The 14,804-nt window shown below is 38.7% G+C and overlaps 1 protein-coding gene across 1 annotated transcript in view; it reads right to left on the reverse strand.

Moving 5' to 3' along the window:
* Positions 1–277: 277 nt before the first annotated feature.
* st6galnac5b (ST6 (alpha-N-acetyl-neuraminyl-2,3-beta-galactosyl-1,3)-N-acetylgalactosaminide alpha-2,6-sialyltransferase 5b) overlaps positions 278–14,804 on the reverse strand; it is a 43,606-nt gene continuing 29,079 nt past the window's right edge. The window contains exons 3-5 of the mRNA XM_047375425.1: positions 7,513–7,922; positions 6,878–6,985; positions 278–1,663 (exon numbers count right to left, since the gene is read on the reverse strand). Coding sequence (XP_047231381.1) covers positions 1,420–1,663; positions 6,878–6,985; positions 7,513–7,922 — 762 coding nt within the window. The 3' untranslated portion in view covers positions 278–1,419. The remainder of the gene's footprint in view (positions 1,664–6,877; positions 6,986–7,512; positions 7,923–14,804) is intronic.

The following is a 14,804-nucleotide window of genomic DNA, read 5'->3' on the forward strand; positions in this document are numbered from 1 at the left end:
GGTTGTCGACCTTGTTTCCTGCATCTGGTTTATGCCTCTGCCTGCCCCTTGCCTGACGCCTCTTGTTGACCCTGTTTCTGTCCTTGGATTATTGAGCCAGCCTAGCCCTCGGATTATTCAGCCTGGAGTCACTTCTTACCTGTGCTGTGGAGATCACCGCCTGCTGCCCACTGAGGTTTCCCCTCTGGGTTTCAAGTTCCACTCAAGACAAAAGCAGGTTAGTGACTTTTCTGATCCCTGCAAAATCTGGAGAGACTACAAGTCACTAATTCATCTTTCTGCCTCAGTGATTCCTGGAAGCTGTGCGGAGTGTTACCTGTGTGACGATTTCCTGTGGCTGAATAAACCTTTTAAACTTTCAGTACTGTGTCTGGCTGAATCTTGGGTCCGCCTTTTTCTGGTTCATAGCAGACTGTATAGTGAGGACCAAAATTATTCATATCACTGGCAATTTAATTTTATATTCTTTTAATTTACCAAAATGTTTTCCGGAATGGAAGTAAAATTAAGCTTTTGGACTTGCAAAGCCAGAGTCTCGTTCAAATTTGACAGATTTTGTGGAGGGAACTAAAGATTAGGGTGATGGCAATTGTAAACAAGAACTTTATTTTATTTTTTTGTATTTGTACTCTTTTTACATTTTTGTATTTGACAGATGCCTGTCTCATTTCCTTTCAGTAACAAACTTTATGTTTGAATGAAAGCAATTTAAAATATAAAGCTCACAGGGATATGCAGACTTTGGGGCTCAACTACTACTACTGACCCTACTGACTACTACAACTTACCCTAGCATCACAGGGAGGTCTGTCATACTGCTTTATAATTCTCAAATGTTCATAAGGCTATGCTTTACAGTCTGAAATTAAAACTAGAGGTACCCAAAATGTTCCACTTTTGTCTCGTCAGTCCACAGAATAATAAACCAAAAGTCATGGGGATCCTTAAAATAATTTAATCTCAGGCTCTTTTTTGATGATCTTCAAAGAGGACAGATAGTTTAACACTGTATATAACATTTAAATTTATAAAAGCAATATTTGATAGTAATGATTTGATAATTATGTTATTGAAGTAAGATATTTTTTGCTACTGTGGCACCTGTGTCTGAGCTGGGTCTCACATTTCATGCACAATTTCTCAAGAAATTGCTAATTTTTGATATGTGCTTGTGAGCAAAACAGGAATTAATACAGATTAATACAAATGTCCCTATCTCAGCAATTTACAGATCACAGGTAATTTATCCAAAGTATTTTTTTCCACAAATACAAAGGCTAGTGATGTAGTGTGTGGTGGTAATGATACTTTTTGCTATTTTGCAATCTTGGGCTGGCTCTGGTTTAACAATGTTCTAAGAGCAAATTGTCACTCTGGAAACTGTCCCTTCTCCTGCAGGGATTGTCTGTGGAGAAAGTTTCAGGATCCTGCCAGACCTAGAGTGAATGAGCTGTTCACATTTTTGATGACGGGAGTGGGCTTCCAGTCCGGTTGGTAGAAGTGAATGTTCAGAGTTCGAGCCCAGTTTGAAAACACAGTCTTCTCGGTAATGAAACGGTGGTGGCTTCCTCTTTGACTTCTCTCGTGAAGAAGGTACATGGAGCACTCATCTGGCCCTGAGGGCTCATAGTAATGATACGGCACCATGGGATGTGAGGAGGATCTTCATAGGGGGAAGAGGAGAGAGGGACGAGTTAGACTTGAAAGTCAAAGTGAGAGGAAGGAATGTGAAAACAGTGCAGAGAGAATTATGAGACGCTGTGGTATAAACGGGAAGTAGAAAAATCACAGCGGGGGAAAAAAGGAGACAGGAACAAAGAGAAAACAAAGACATCAGAAAAATCTGAGCTCACTGGCACATTCATTATACACTGTCATCTTCCTCTGATACTCAGTCAGATCAAGCTTGGTGGAGGGCTTTGGTGTGACACATGGGTGTCGATGCAATCTGCCCTACATATTTCAAATCGTCTCCTATGCCCTTGTAGCTTAGAACAATGGCAAACATTTCAGTAACCCTGAATGTGAAATAGGCACACTAAACAGCTAACTAAACTCTGTTGTAAAACTGTGAAAGCGATGTTTAAAAAAGATGCATTTTATATTAGGCAGTAAATCCTATGCTGTTATTGCAAGTTAGAGGCATGATTAAAATGCACAAGATGAGAGGTCCTTATATTGAAACACACTCCCAGTTGTTAGGAAACAGAGCAGCAAAAGAAGAGTGTGCTGCTAGAGCTTCATGTAATTATTGGCCTCTTTTTTTCAAAGAGAAGGTGACAAACTAAACCTATTCAGAGATGAACAGATCATAAGGCTCATATATCCCTACCATCCCAGGAAAGCAGTGCAGGGAGCAGAAGAAATACTTGGCATTAAATTTTATGATGTTCAAAATAGAGCACATGAAGCAAAATACAAAGTTGTTCTGTAAGATTTGTCCATGTATTATTAACTGGAGCTGTGCTGAAATATGTTACTAGCCAAACTATTAAACATTATTTAACTAAAAGCAGAGGAAACATGCTAACATTGCCCCAGCAGTAAAGAGCTCCAGGGAAAACAGCAAAAGGACCATAAGAGGAAGACATGACTGTATTGAAAATGATGAATGGTTTTTTTTGTGCAAAAAAAGAGACAGAAAAAAAACCTATTAAAACGTTTTCCACCTTTGATGCGACATATATCCTGTAAGTGCAAGTGAAAAACCAACAAGTTTGTTAGGATAAAAATATAAAAAAACAAAAAGCTGCAATAAGCCGGCTGTATAAGTGTGCACATTCTAAAACTTTAGGCAAGCATCTTTTGATATACAAAACAGCATCCTAAGATGGCGCAGCTGATGGCAGCCTCGGAGCTTTGCTCTCTGGTTTTCCTAAAGGACCGGCAGCACCAGATTAGGCTGGGGAGCATATTCTCCAGCGCAAGAACCATTAGCATTGGTGCCCCCCACGGGTGTGTTCTCTCCCCACTCCTCTTCTCCCTGTACACAAATGTCTGCACCTCAATGGACCAGTCTGTGCAACACCTGAAGTTTGCAGATGACACCACTGTTACTGGACTGATCCAGGACAGTGATGAGTCTGCATACAGACAGGAGGTGGATCGGCGGGTACACTGGTGTGGTCAGAACCTCCCTGGACTTAACCCACTGAAGACCGTGGAGATGATGGTGGACTTTCAGGGAACACCACCCCCACATACCCCCTCACCATCCTCAACAACACTGCATTTACTGAGGACCACTTCCAGTTCCTAGGAACCATTTATTCTTCACACATAGACAATGTTCAGAAGAAGGCCCAGCAGAGGCTGTACTTCCTGAGGCAACTCAAGAAGTTCAACCTTCCACAGGAGCTGCTGGTCATCTTCTACACTGCCATCATTCAATCTGTCCTGTCTTCATCCATCTCAGTGTGGTTTAGCTCATCCATAGAAGAGACTAAATGTACATCCTTCAATCAAACGAGGTGTGAAAATTTTGACAGGTGGGTGGGACTTCCGGTGGTGGGCCTTCCTGTGACGTAACTGGATATCATCATTAATCGGATGTTGTCATTAACCGGATGTTGTCATTAGCCAGATGTTGTCATTACAAGGAAGCGAATCTTTCTAATTGTATGTTTTTAGATGTTTTTTACATCTAAAAACAAAACATGTAGTTTATCCACTTTAAAATGTCACTCAGGTAAATGCAGGCACATCACACGAAATTCTGATAAAAAGAGAAGCTGACAGAATTGTAAATTCATTTTGTTTTAACACGGGTTATTTAGATGGATATTTTTACATCTAAAAAACAAGGAGACAAAAAGTAGATACAGAACCTTTCTTCCTCTGCTCAAATGTTTGAGTAATCTAATCTGCACCAGTAACTTGTAGAGATGATCTAAAACAGAGAAATAAATAAACTGAAAAAAAAACAATTGTTAAAAAGTAAGCCAAACCAGGAGTAGGACGGGACAGGATTTTTTTTTTTTTTTTATGCTGGCCTGGATTGGGATGCTACAAGACATTTTTCTGTGGGAGCGGGATGGGACAGGAGAGAAAATCCACTCCCGTGTCACCCTCTAGTCCTCACTAAAAGTTAGAAAGTGAAGCACATCACCCCAGTTCTAAAGTCATTACATTGGCTCCCCATATCTCAAAGAATAGACTTTAAAATACTTCTGTTATTCAGTAAATCAAAAAATAAATTTCAGTCCATTCATTTTTTTATCAATCATATTATCATTAATTTTTAATTTGTTATGTTTTTTTATCATCTTATTATTTTAATTATTTTTATTCTCTTTAATTATTTGAATCAGTTGTATCTCAATAGATTGAATCAGTAGATGGTTTTCTCCTGGAGGAAAAATGCAAAATTAGTCTGTAGAGATTGAATAACAGAAAAAGCAAGAGATGCCAAATGAAATAATTATTAAATGAGGCTGATGATAAAGAGTAAAGTTTATAATAGTTGTGGAAGTTTTGTGAAGAAGTAAAAAGAGAACCAGGTGTTTTATAACCCTATCATGCATTCACTAGTCATGTCATATTGACTGTGCTAAACTGTGGCTTAATCCTGTGTTCACTTTAAATTTAATTGGATTAAAAGGAATTTCGCAGGTGTCTCTAAAGTGATCAGTGAGGAACCAAACCCATCCCCAATTCACGGCAAAGATATTTAAAAGTTATGTTAATGAAACCCCGGCTCCCTATTACAACAAGTACAAAAGACTTGCTCAGGTGCCTTGAGGAAAGGAAATGACAGCAATTTTTAAATGTCCTTTTTTTTTTCCTGGGAGGTTTAGAGAGAAGCGCTTATCTGTAAGCAAGAGATATTTTACATAGTCTGCCAGCATTACAGAGAATGACGACTGTTAGCACTAATGGGCAAAAAATATGAAATGAAATCAACGGAGAATGACTGACGGAAAGATGCTCAGACAAAGGCAGGAAAAAATGCATTTATTTCAAATATTTGTTATTTGACAGTTAAGCTGACAAATCCTCTCTCCTATTCCCTTAATCAGAATCAGAATCAGCTTTATTGCCAAGTTCATATGTACAAACAAGGAATTTGACTCCGGTACACTTTGCTCTCTGGTTTTTTGTTTTTTTTTCGCATTAAAGAATATACACACAGCTCCCGAGACACCTCCGCAAAACCGCAGACGCCTTAATTCAATAAACAGTGACGTGTCTGAGGTCTGATCACCTGTTCAATAAACAGTGGATGTGTATTGACTGAGACAATGGTCGACGCTTTGGGCAGGGAAGGAGCGCCGTCGCTTTAATTACTTCACGAATACAGTCGTCTTAATTACTTTGTCTGAGACAATACACAAGAAACAGCTGTGGATGTCTGCCTTAATTCAATAAACAGTGACATGTCTGAGTACTTAACTTTTTTTTTTTCAGTTTCTTATGACGTTTAACATAGACCACACCTACAGGATACAACCTCCTACGTGGTATGAGAAGAAGACTTTGAGTCAGAAGGACGAGGCAGCAGTTACAGGATGACTGTTTTCTCTAAATCCTCAATAACTATTGCTCTAAGATGAAAAAAGAAAAGCTTAAGGTAACTAAAATTATCATCCATTTTACCTAATGGAGTCTCTCATGATTCCAAACAAGGTCTTTTAGCTGTAGAATCAATTTCTAATTTGGAAACAGCATACTGAGCACTCATAAATAGATAATTCCATGTTTGGCTTACTTTTTAACTTTTTTTTTTTTTTTTCAGTTCATTTATTTCTCTGTTTTAGATCATCTCTACAAGTTACTGGTGCAGATTAGATTACTCAAACATTTGAGCAGAGGAAGAAAGGTTCTGTATCTACTTTTTGTCTCCTTGTTTTTTAGATGTAAAAACATCCATCTAAATAACCCCTGTGTTAAAACAAAATGAATTTACAATTCTGTCAGCTTCTCTTTTTATCAGAATTTCGTGTGACGTGCCTGCATTAACCTGAGTGACCTTTTAAAGTGGATAAACTACATGTTTTGTTTTTAGATGTAAAAAACATCTAAAAACATACAATTAGAAAGATTCGCTTCCTTGTAATGACAACATCCGGCTAACGACAACATCCGATTAATGATGATATCCGGTTACGTCACAGGACGGCCCACCACCGGAAGTCCCGCCCTAGGATGTCCCAGCCACCGGAAGTCCCGCCCACCTGTCAAAATTTTCACACCTCGTTTGATTGAAGGATGTACATTTAGTCTCTCATAGAACAGGACAGGTCCAGACAGCAATGAATAATCAGGTCTGCAGAGCGAATCATCTAGGCTTACCTTCCCTCTGTCCAGGACTTATACAGGTCTAGGGTCAGGAAAAGGGCATCTAAAATCTCTGCAGACCCCACACATCCTGCACACAAACTGTTTAGGCTTTTACCTTCTGGTCGGCGCTACAGAGCTCTGTCTGCCAAAACCAGCCGCCACAGAGACACAGAGTTAAGTGCTGCACACTCACAGTACTAATGTAGATCATATCTGGTGAAACATCTCATACATGTACTGCATATACATGACAATCTTTTTTTTAATGAAATATTGCACAGAGTCTGTGTAATGTGAAATGCCAATTTTTAAATGCCTCCAATCTGGACATCCGTAGTCTGAACATCAGCATATCTCCTTTTATTATGTCTCAGTAGAGTAGAGTACATTCGAGACTTGTAACAAGTCAGAAGCACTTTCTGTTTTTTAAGTTTTTAGAAAAACATTCTGTCTTTTTTCAAGCTTGCTTATGATATGCAAAAGTAGTAGTATTGGGGTTAGAAGCTACTTGACATATCTCTTACAGGTTTTGTGTGGAAAGCTAAAACAAACTGCTAGGCAACCCAGCTTCCTGATTAAATAAGATTTATACACTAACCTGCAGAAATCAGGGGGCACCATACCAAACACATTGATCCTGTCACACAGCTCCAGGGCTATAGCCATGGTGAACCAGCCGGTGCTCAGCCAGGAGTTGGAGCTCTTTCTGGAATAAAGACAGGAGAGGATTGCCATGTCTCAGTAAACACAGACAAACAAACACAGCACATCTGTTCCTCATATTTACTATGCATTGTGCAGAATGGAGAAAGGACACAAAGAAATGTGGCACATTTGCTCTGAGTGACTGACTTCTCATTCTAATGCACATCAGCTTTTCATCCTGGGGATTCATTGTTTACATGCAAATTAGTTCTTATAAATAGCTGGATTCACATCAGTCAAATGCCTTTATCTGTTTATTCCACTTTTTGTAATGTCCATATTCAGTCAGCAAATTTTGACAGTAAAGATGCCAGTAATTTATATACAAAAGAAAAGACAAGATATTTTAAATATTTTTTCCTACTTTATGTTTTTTCAAATGTTTTCGGTTCTTAGTTGACAAAACATTTAAAACCTAATTCTTTCCCAAGCAAATACTACTTTTGAGTGCTGGTGTTCCCACAGCAAGTCCATGGTCCCACAGTCTCAATAGCTTGCAAAGAACAGACTCATCCAGTGAACATTTACCTATCAATTCCTGTTTCCTTCTTGAATAACTCATCAAAATTCAGCATCTTGGCCCGGGAAATCGTGTACACTTTAAGTTTGGGCAGTAGCTGTTTTAACAGTCTGAGGTTGTTGTAAACGTGGCCTCTACCATCTCGTCTCATACAGCTGCTTGGTCCCCAGAAGATGAACACTGTGTCCTGACTCCCGTTGAGCAGCTCCTGTCTGCTTCGGAGCACTCTTTGCAGGCTGGAGTGAGCCACAACGCGCAGACTTGTGCGTCGGCCGACGTCCAGGTGATAACCTGCACAGGGAGCATCGTTCATTCGAATGACACAGTGTGAGCGATCGATATCCTTGCCCCTGTTGCTACCAGTCAGGTGGCCGGAGCTGGTCACAAGGGCGCACGTCCTGCAATGCATCTTCAGAGGCTGTGAGGAAGGAAAATAAAGAAAGGACAGGATGGCAGCTACATTTTAACAAAATGTTTTTGTATTATTGTCATTAAGAACAGAGTCTTCAAAAGTATTCACACCTATTGAAGCTTTTAGATTTCTTAATTTTATTGTGGCCTTTTGCCACAATTACAGCTGGAAGTATTTTTAAGTATTTATCTATTCTTTGTAAAATAATTTGAGCCTAGTAGGAGTGGACTGAGAGCATCTCTGAACGTCAGTTATCAATCCCTACCAATGAATCTCAGTTGTATTGGGGTCTGGACTTTGAATAGGCCATTCTAACAAAATACTATGCTTTAGCAAATGTGTGATTGTAGCTCCTGCTAGGACTGCACAATATATTGTAAATATATCGTCATCACAATGTCAGTGTTTGAAATATTCACATTGCAAAAGTTTTGAAGTGCAATAATTGTTGGCTAATATATTCCAAGTGTTATGAACTTGCATTTTATATACTAATATAATATTTAGCCAGCTAGACATTCTCATAGCAGAAGATGCTCACATCAGACTCAAACGACATTGCCAAAAATGCTAAAGATCACAGAGTGATGGAAGCACAGATGAGAAACAAAGGAAAGAAGATAATGAACATATATTACACCTGATGTTGTCATTGCATGTTTTACCATTATTATTGCCATCACAAGATGTTCTAATACCATGCAGCCATAGCTCTGGATGTATGCTAGGGTTGTTGTCTTGCTGAAAGGTGAACCTCAGTCTCAAGTATATTTCAGCCTCTAATAAGGTTTTGTTTGCAGGATTGCCCTGTATTTAGCCCAATCCACCTCCTTTTTTAACTCTGACTGATTCCTTGGACTTGCTACAGGAAAGCATCCCCGCAACAGGATTGTACCACCACCGTGTTTACTTACGTCATGCAACAAACTGCTAAATAATTACTTAAAATCACACTATGCGGTGTTCTGGATTGTTGTTTTAGATTCCGTCACTCATAGTGGAAGAGCACCTATGGTAAAAATTAAAGACTTCTACATGCTTGCAAGTAGGAAAACCTGCAAAATCGACAGTGCATTAAATACACTTTCTCCCCACTGTATGAAGAAGTTCCAGGGGTATGAATAGTTTTACGAGGCTCTGAATCACAATAAAAGGCCATGAAATTCTAGATATAGCATATCATACCAGAAAAAAAGACATGTTAGGATTTAACAAAGTCTCTTAAGAGACACCATTGTCAGGTTGCATGAAGCAGGAGAAAGCATTAAAAAAACAATGTTAATTATAATTGCTTAAAGCTCTTTTAAATCCACACTACAGGCTCTGTGAGACAGTGGTGCTTTTGAATAAATGCTCACAGCACCAAAATAATAGTTGATTGCAACAAATTTCTAATTGCTGCTGGTAATCTGAAATGCCTCACTGAAGGCAATGGTTTCAAAATCACTGTAGTGGATGAGTGGGCTCACTTTAATTATTTTAAGTTAATTAATATATTCCTTCTGCATGGTATCTTCTACAATTTGTCATCTGGATGTTCAGATTACAATACCAGATAATCCTACTGAAAATCACAATGCTTTGAAATAAATGCTTGTGCACAGTTTTAACAATGTTTTTGGCTAACTCCAAAACAGCTTTTTTTGCTAGCTAGTAGAGACATTAAGGGCACTTCTTTGCAATAAATTTAGTTTGATGTAATTTCAGATATTGAGTAAAAATGTTTTTTTATACAGTACAAACAGCGCTAAATTCATTGAAAAGGATCAGTATTAACATTGTACCCAGTGGTGCTCCCATATTCAACACAATCTCATTTCACTCAGTACTCAATACATCTGACTAAAGTATAACCAACTGATTAATGAATTTATTTGGCTTTTGATGTTTTATTTATTTCTAATAGGTCTGCTTTGTAACTCCTGTTTACTGCAATTGTTCCTAGATATTTGTGTTTTGTGTCTAATTACCACAACACCTGTTTCTTGTTTTTCACCTGCAGTCACTCACCATTTATCTCCTATTATTTGTACTACCACCCCAAAATTTAGATATTTTCCTGAACTTTGACTGATTGCAGGGCAGCAAAAAGAGAAACTTGCCCAGGGCCCCATTTATTCTACATTGGCCTGTTTTCCTCCCTATATACCAACCTATACAAAGCAAACAGTAGTCTGTTATCTCATACTGGATCAACATTGCAGGTTTAAATACTCTTTTATACAAAAATACCTGCACTCAGATAATAATGGAGATCTGTCAGTATTGTGGAGAAAAGGAGAAAAGTTGTAAGACTGGCTTCAAATCTGTTGAATCGAAGCTGAAACGTTTGTGACCAAACAGAGCGTCAGAGTGGAAACAGAAAAGGTCGGTTGCTGAATGATCTGACAGCAAACACCCAAAGACTCCCCGCATGAATTATTCCCAGCCTTAATGGAGAACTCCATCAGAATACTTAACTGGGCTCTGAGCTTCACACTCCACTAGGTGCAGATATCTGTGAGTCTGTCTGCATACACACAGGTGAGATCTCAGTAGTGCAGGCGCTGCCGCTCCTGCTGTATCTATGATACTGTCCCACTATTTATGTGATTCATGCACTGAATGATTTCTCAGTGTGTGTGTGTGTGTGTTATGTTGCATGTGTTTCTCGGTGAAGAGTTCAGTGTGGTCAGAAAATAAGGTTGCCAAAATCCAAAACCATTTATAATGTGTTCTGTAAAAACACAATTACGCAATCAAAGTCACTGTGCACCAAGGAGCTCTTACTGTCCAGACATTTCCCAAAAGCAGCCATCTCATCAGGATGTGCACTCTGTGTGAGCAGACCCAATTCCTGAATACTAGGTAGGCTGGAGCAAATTACACACTTCGCTGCACAAACCCTCCCATCCTCTCCCCAGCCTGGAGACGTCCCATTCATTTTGTTATTTTCATTTCTACATACAAGATATAGAGAATGCTTTTCCCTAGGCACTGTCCTATATTATTCCTAAGCATTTAATAATTTTAATGACTAGGAAACCTGGGATGAACAAGTAAAAGACAGTTGGAGTCTGTAAAGCTATATGAGTTTAAAGTGTCTGTTGAAACTGAAAGTGTCCTTGAATGTGACTCTACAGCTCTTGCTTCCTGAGCCTCTGACGGCTTGATTATTCTATAGCACAGGAAAAAAGGCTTTCAAAATCAAGTGAAGAACCTGGAGATGCAACCCACACACTACTGAATACATGAACGTCGAATGTTAAACAGTGCACTTTAAAGAGAAAGAATTCATTCAAAGTCAACTCAAATATTTTTGGAAAGTGAATACTTCTGTCCATGTGCATACAGTGTTATCTACAGTTTTTAAGAATATGCTGGCATCAATGCGTCAAAGTACAACGGGTTTAATATTACAAGTCAATAGAGATCACACGGCTGAAGGCAACAACAGATGAAGCAGAAAGTTGGAGTATACTGTGTAGCTCTGATTCATTCAGTTACAACATTCAAACTGACTCCATACATCTCCGTGTTACCCAGAATATTTCCGTGAGGTACCCCAACATCATAAATGCATATAGAGCAAACATCAGCTGTCAATTTACCTGCAAAGGAACTTGTAGGTGCCTGTAAAATTGCAGATTCATGGTTACACGCTAGAAGTTAGATGTGTAATGCTTCAGTCCGATTGTTTCCATGCCTGCTCTCAGGCAGAGTAACCAGTTTATTCACCTGTGCCTGCTTATTGCTCTGCTGCCTCTCAACTGTGTTCTGCTCTATTTAAGCTCCCTCCAGCCTCATACACCTTGCCAGATTATAGATAGCAGTTCAGATTTCCAGCGTTACTTACTTGCCAAATTTTGATCACCTGATCATGACTTTGCTTCTGCTATTTCCATTTTGTTGTTCTGCCTCGACACTGTCAGACTTTACTTATATCTCTGCTTTCTAGACACGTAATGCGGACACAAACTTTGACTTTTGCCCTCAGCTCTCCCTATGCATGATCAACGCACATCTGCCTCTGTGTTTCTGACTCTTGCCTACCTTTTTACCATGTCTTTGCCCGTCAGAGAGGATTTGTCATTAGACAAGTCATACAGAGAAACGTTCCTGGAAAATTCCTGTAAGGACTCTTAAGGTTCACACCATTCAGAGCAGCTGATTCATCACTTAAGAAGTAGTGACACTCTGAGTTTGATTAACTCCCCAGTAATCTCTTCAGTCACTAACCTCTTCTCCATTTCAGTTGCTTCTGAACGATTATGTGACCAGTCTGTGGCTCCTACCAGTTCCAGACTTTTAATAAATCTTTTAAAACATGTTTTGTGCCTGGTTGAGTTATTGGGTCCACTGTACCAGACTTTAAGGGATGACACAAAATTACAGAAACATCACCAGCCAAAATAGGTTATGTGGGGCTCCTAATAATCACTAACAAAAACAACTAACAATCATATGTTTAACATAAATGATATAATTGATGATCAATGAGGAAAGTAAACAGCAAAGTAAATTCTGGATGGTGTTTCACCATGTCATCTGTCCATTCCTTTGCCTTCTTGTGAGTCCATCAACATTTTTCACAACCTTCTTGGTCGTTAATCACTCCATTCAATCAGTCACTGTGGTGGCTATTTAACACAACATTAAAAATCAATTGTCCAAGATGTTACTGAGTTCTATTCTTTAACAAAAGATTTTTGAAACATTATTTAAAAAAAATAGTACTTTATTTTCCCATTGTGAACCAGTTGTTTGAACACATGTTAACTGTTGTTCTCTGTTAGCTTTTAAAGCTAACTTGGCCTTAATCCCAACTCTTCAAAACAAACCTTGGTTCTTAAATATCCACACTGAACTGTGACATCACTGCATCATTTTATTGGTGTTTAAGTTTTATTCTTAGTTGTTCCTATCATAATTTTTTTGTTTATTAGTTTTGCTTATTCTTTTCATTATTACTTAGTAGTTTAGTTTAATGTCACTAGTTAAAGAGTTTTTTTTACTAAAGTAAATGCAGGTATTTTAACTGGAAGTTTTTCCAGTTTTGTTCTCATTTTCTTCCGTCTTAGTTTCTCTTGGCAAGCATTCATGCGGCTCGTCATCTTCATCTCTAATTGATGCTAATTTGTCTTCACGATGCTCAGCGGGAACAGTGATTCCTACCCTCTTCTTTTTAAAAGCATATAGAAAGACACGGCCATGGTGGTGATACCATGGGGGTCCCCAGCTGTCTCAAGGCAACAAATGTAATTTTCCATAACGTAATGTTGTTGCCTCGTGGCAGTTTGTACCCCTAAAGAGTCAATAAAGTCAAACATAAATCAAAGAACCTTTACTTTTTCCTCTTTATGTCACACGTATACAGAAACTGTCAAGTATGCAAGTGCTAATTGACAGATTAAAACATCAGGTTTAAAATGTGCATATCATGGGAATAAATCAAAGTAAGCTCAGCACAGGGCTGGTAGATTTTTTATCAGTTTATACTTTTTTCAAAAAAGTGTTCAGTTTTATGAACCACCTCTGTATACTCAAAGACCACTTTAAAGTGAATGTTAGCATAGTCTAAGTAGAGACGGTTTAATGATTTTTCGTGACATATTTCTCCGAGGCTGACTACTTTCAACGTTCTTAGAGCACAGATGGATAATACCCAAAGTGAATTGACTCGTCATAAGATTGCACATTCACATTCTAGCTTGTTTTTTAAGGCCGATGTAGGTTGACTCGGCTGACAGTAATTAAAAGCTGTTAACACCTGGTTACCAAAATCGCTAAAACTTTAGTGAGAGATGGAGGATGCGGAGTTAAACACATTTGCTGGATCCAGTAAATGTGTGTTAAGGTTCGAACCTGAACTTGAGTGTGCAAATCTGTTTGGAAGCATCTGGATGAGTGTGCTTATCTCTACAGCTCCTATTACTGCAGCTTGTTAAAAAGAAGACAGTTGGGTGGAACGTCTCTTAAAAACCTGCAAACACTGCACAAGGCAGGAAGAGATCCAGTGAACACTACATTGTTAAAACAATCCATCTTGCAGTACAGCTAGGAAGTAAAATAGCCATAACCTACTACATTTTAAATAATTTGATATTATAATAAAAGCTGAAAAAAATACTCTATTGTCTTTTACAGTGCCTTACAATTACATCTGACACACTGAACCTTTTCACAATTTATTTTATTTGGATTTTAGATGACTGACCAACAAAAAGTAGTGCATAAAATAATCAGAGAAGCAAACAAGAGGCCCATAATACTCTGGCAGAGATGCACAGCTCAGGTGGTAGAATTTGCTGGAAGGACAACTGTTATACATGGACTCCACAAACCTGGCCTTCCTAAAAGAGTAGAAAGAAGAAAGGAATTGTTGAAATAAATAGCCCCTATTCAACCGAAAAGTCCTGGGATTTAGATGTCTGGGAGTTCCTTACCCGGGTAAAAGGAATCCCAGGTGTGCTTTCTGTTTCCACTGCACTGCAATTTTTATTAAATCAGCCTGATGACATATAGGGAAGTTGTGAAGAAAACTGCACTACACCTCCAGTCCAGCCAGTAATAAACCAAAGGTTGAACAAGCAAAGCCTCACCGAGAAGCCCATATCCATTTGTTTACAAAACAAGATGGACATGTACAACAAGCTTTTCTGGTTGTGGTGTTGTACCATTCTCAATCATGTTTAAGTATTCATTTCATATAAAGAAGAAAACAACAGCAATATGTAGATCTTAAATGTGCCCAGTGAGTGGAAGTCAGAACACTGCAAGAAAGGGTCCAACAATCATCGTTGCTGAGCACATAACCCGCCCCTCAACAATCCCAGGGTAATCTGAAAGTCCTACCCCTAGACCAGTACCTTTTATCTGGAAAAGTATGGACCCAGGAAATCATAATTA

The sequence above is a fragment of the Girardinichthys multiradiatus genome, chromosome 9 (assembly GCF_021462225.1).
Source record: "Girardinichthys multiradiatus isolate DD_20200921_A chromosome 9, DD_fGirMul_XY1, whole genome shotgun sequence".
NCBI classification, from domain to species: Eukaryota; Metazoa; Chordata; class Actinopteri; order Cyprinodontiformes; family Goodeidae; genus Girardinichthys; species Girardinichthys multiradiatus.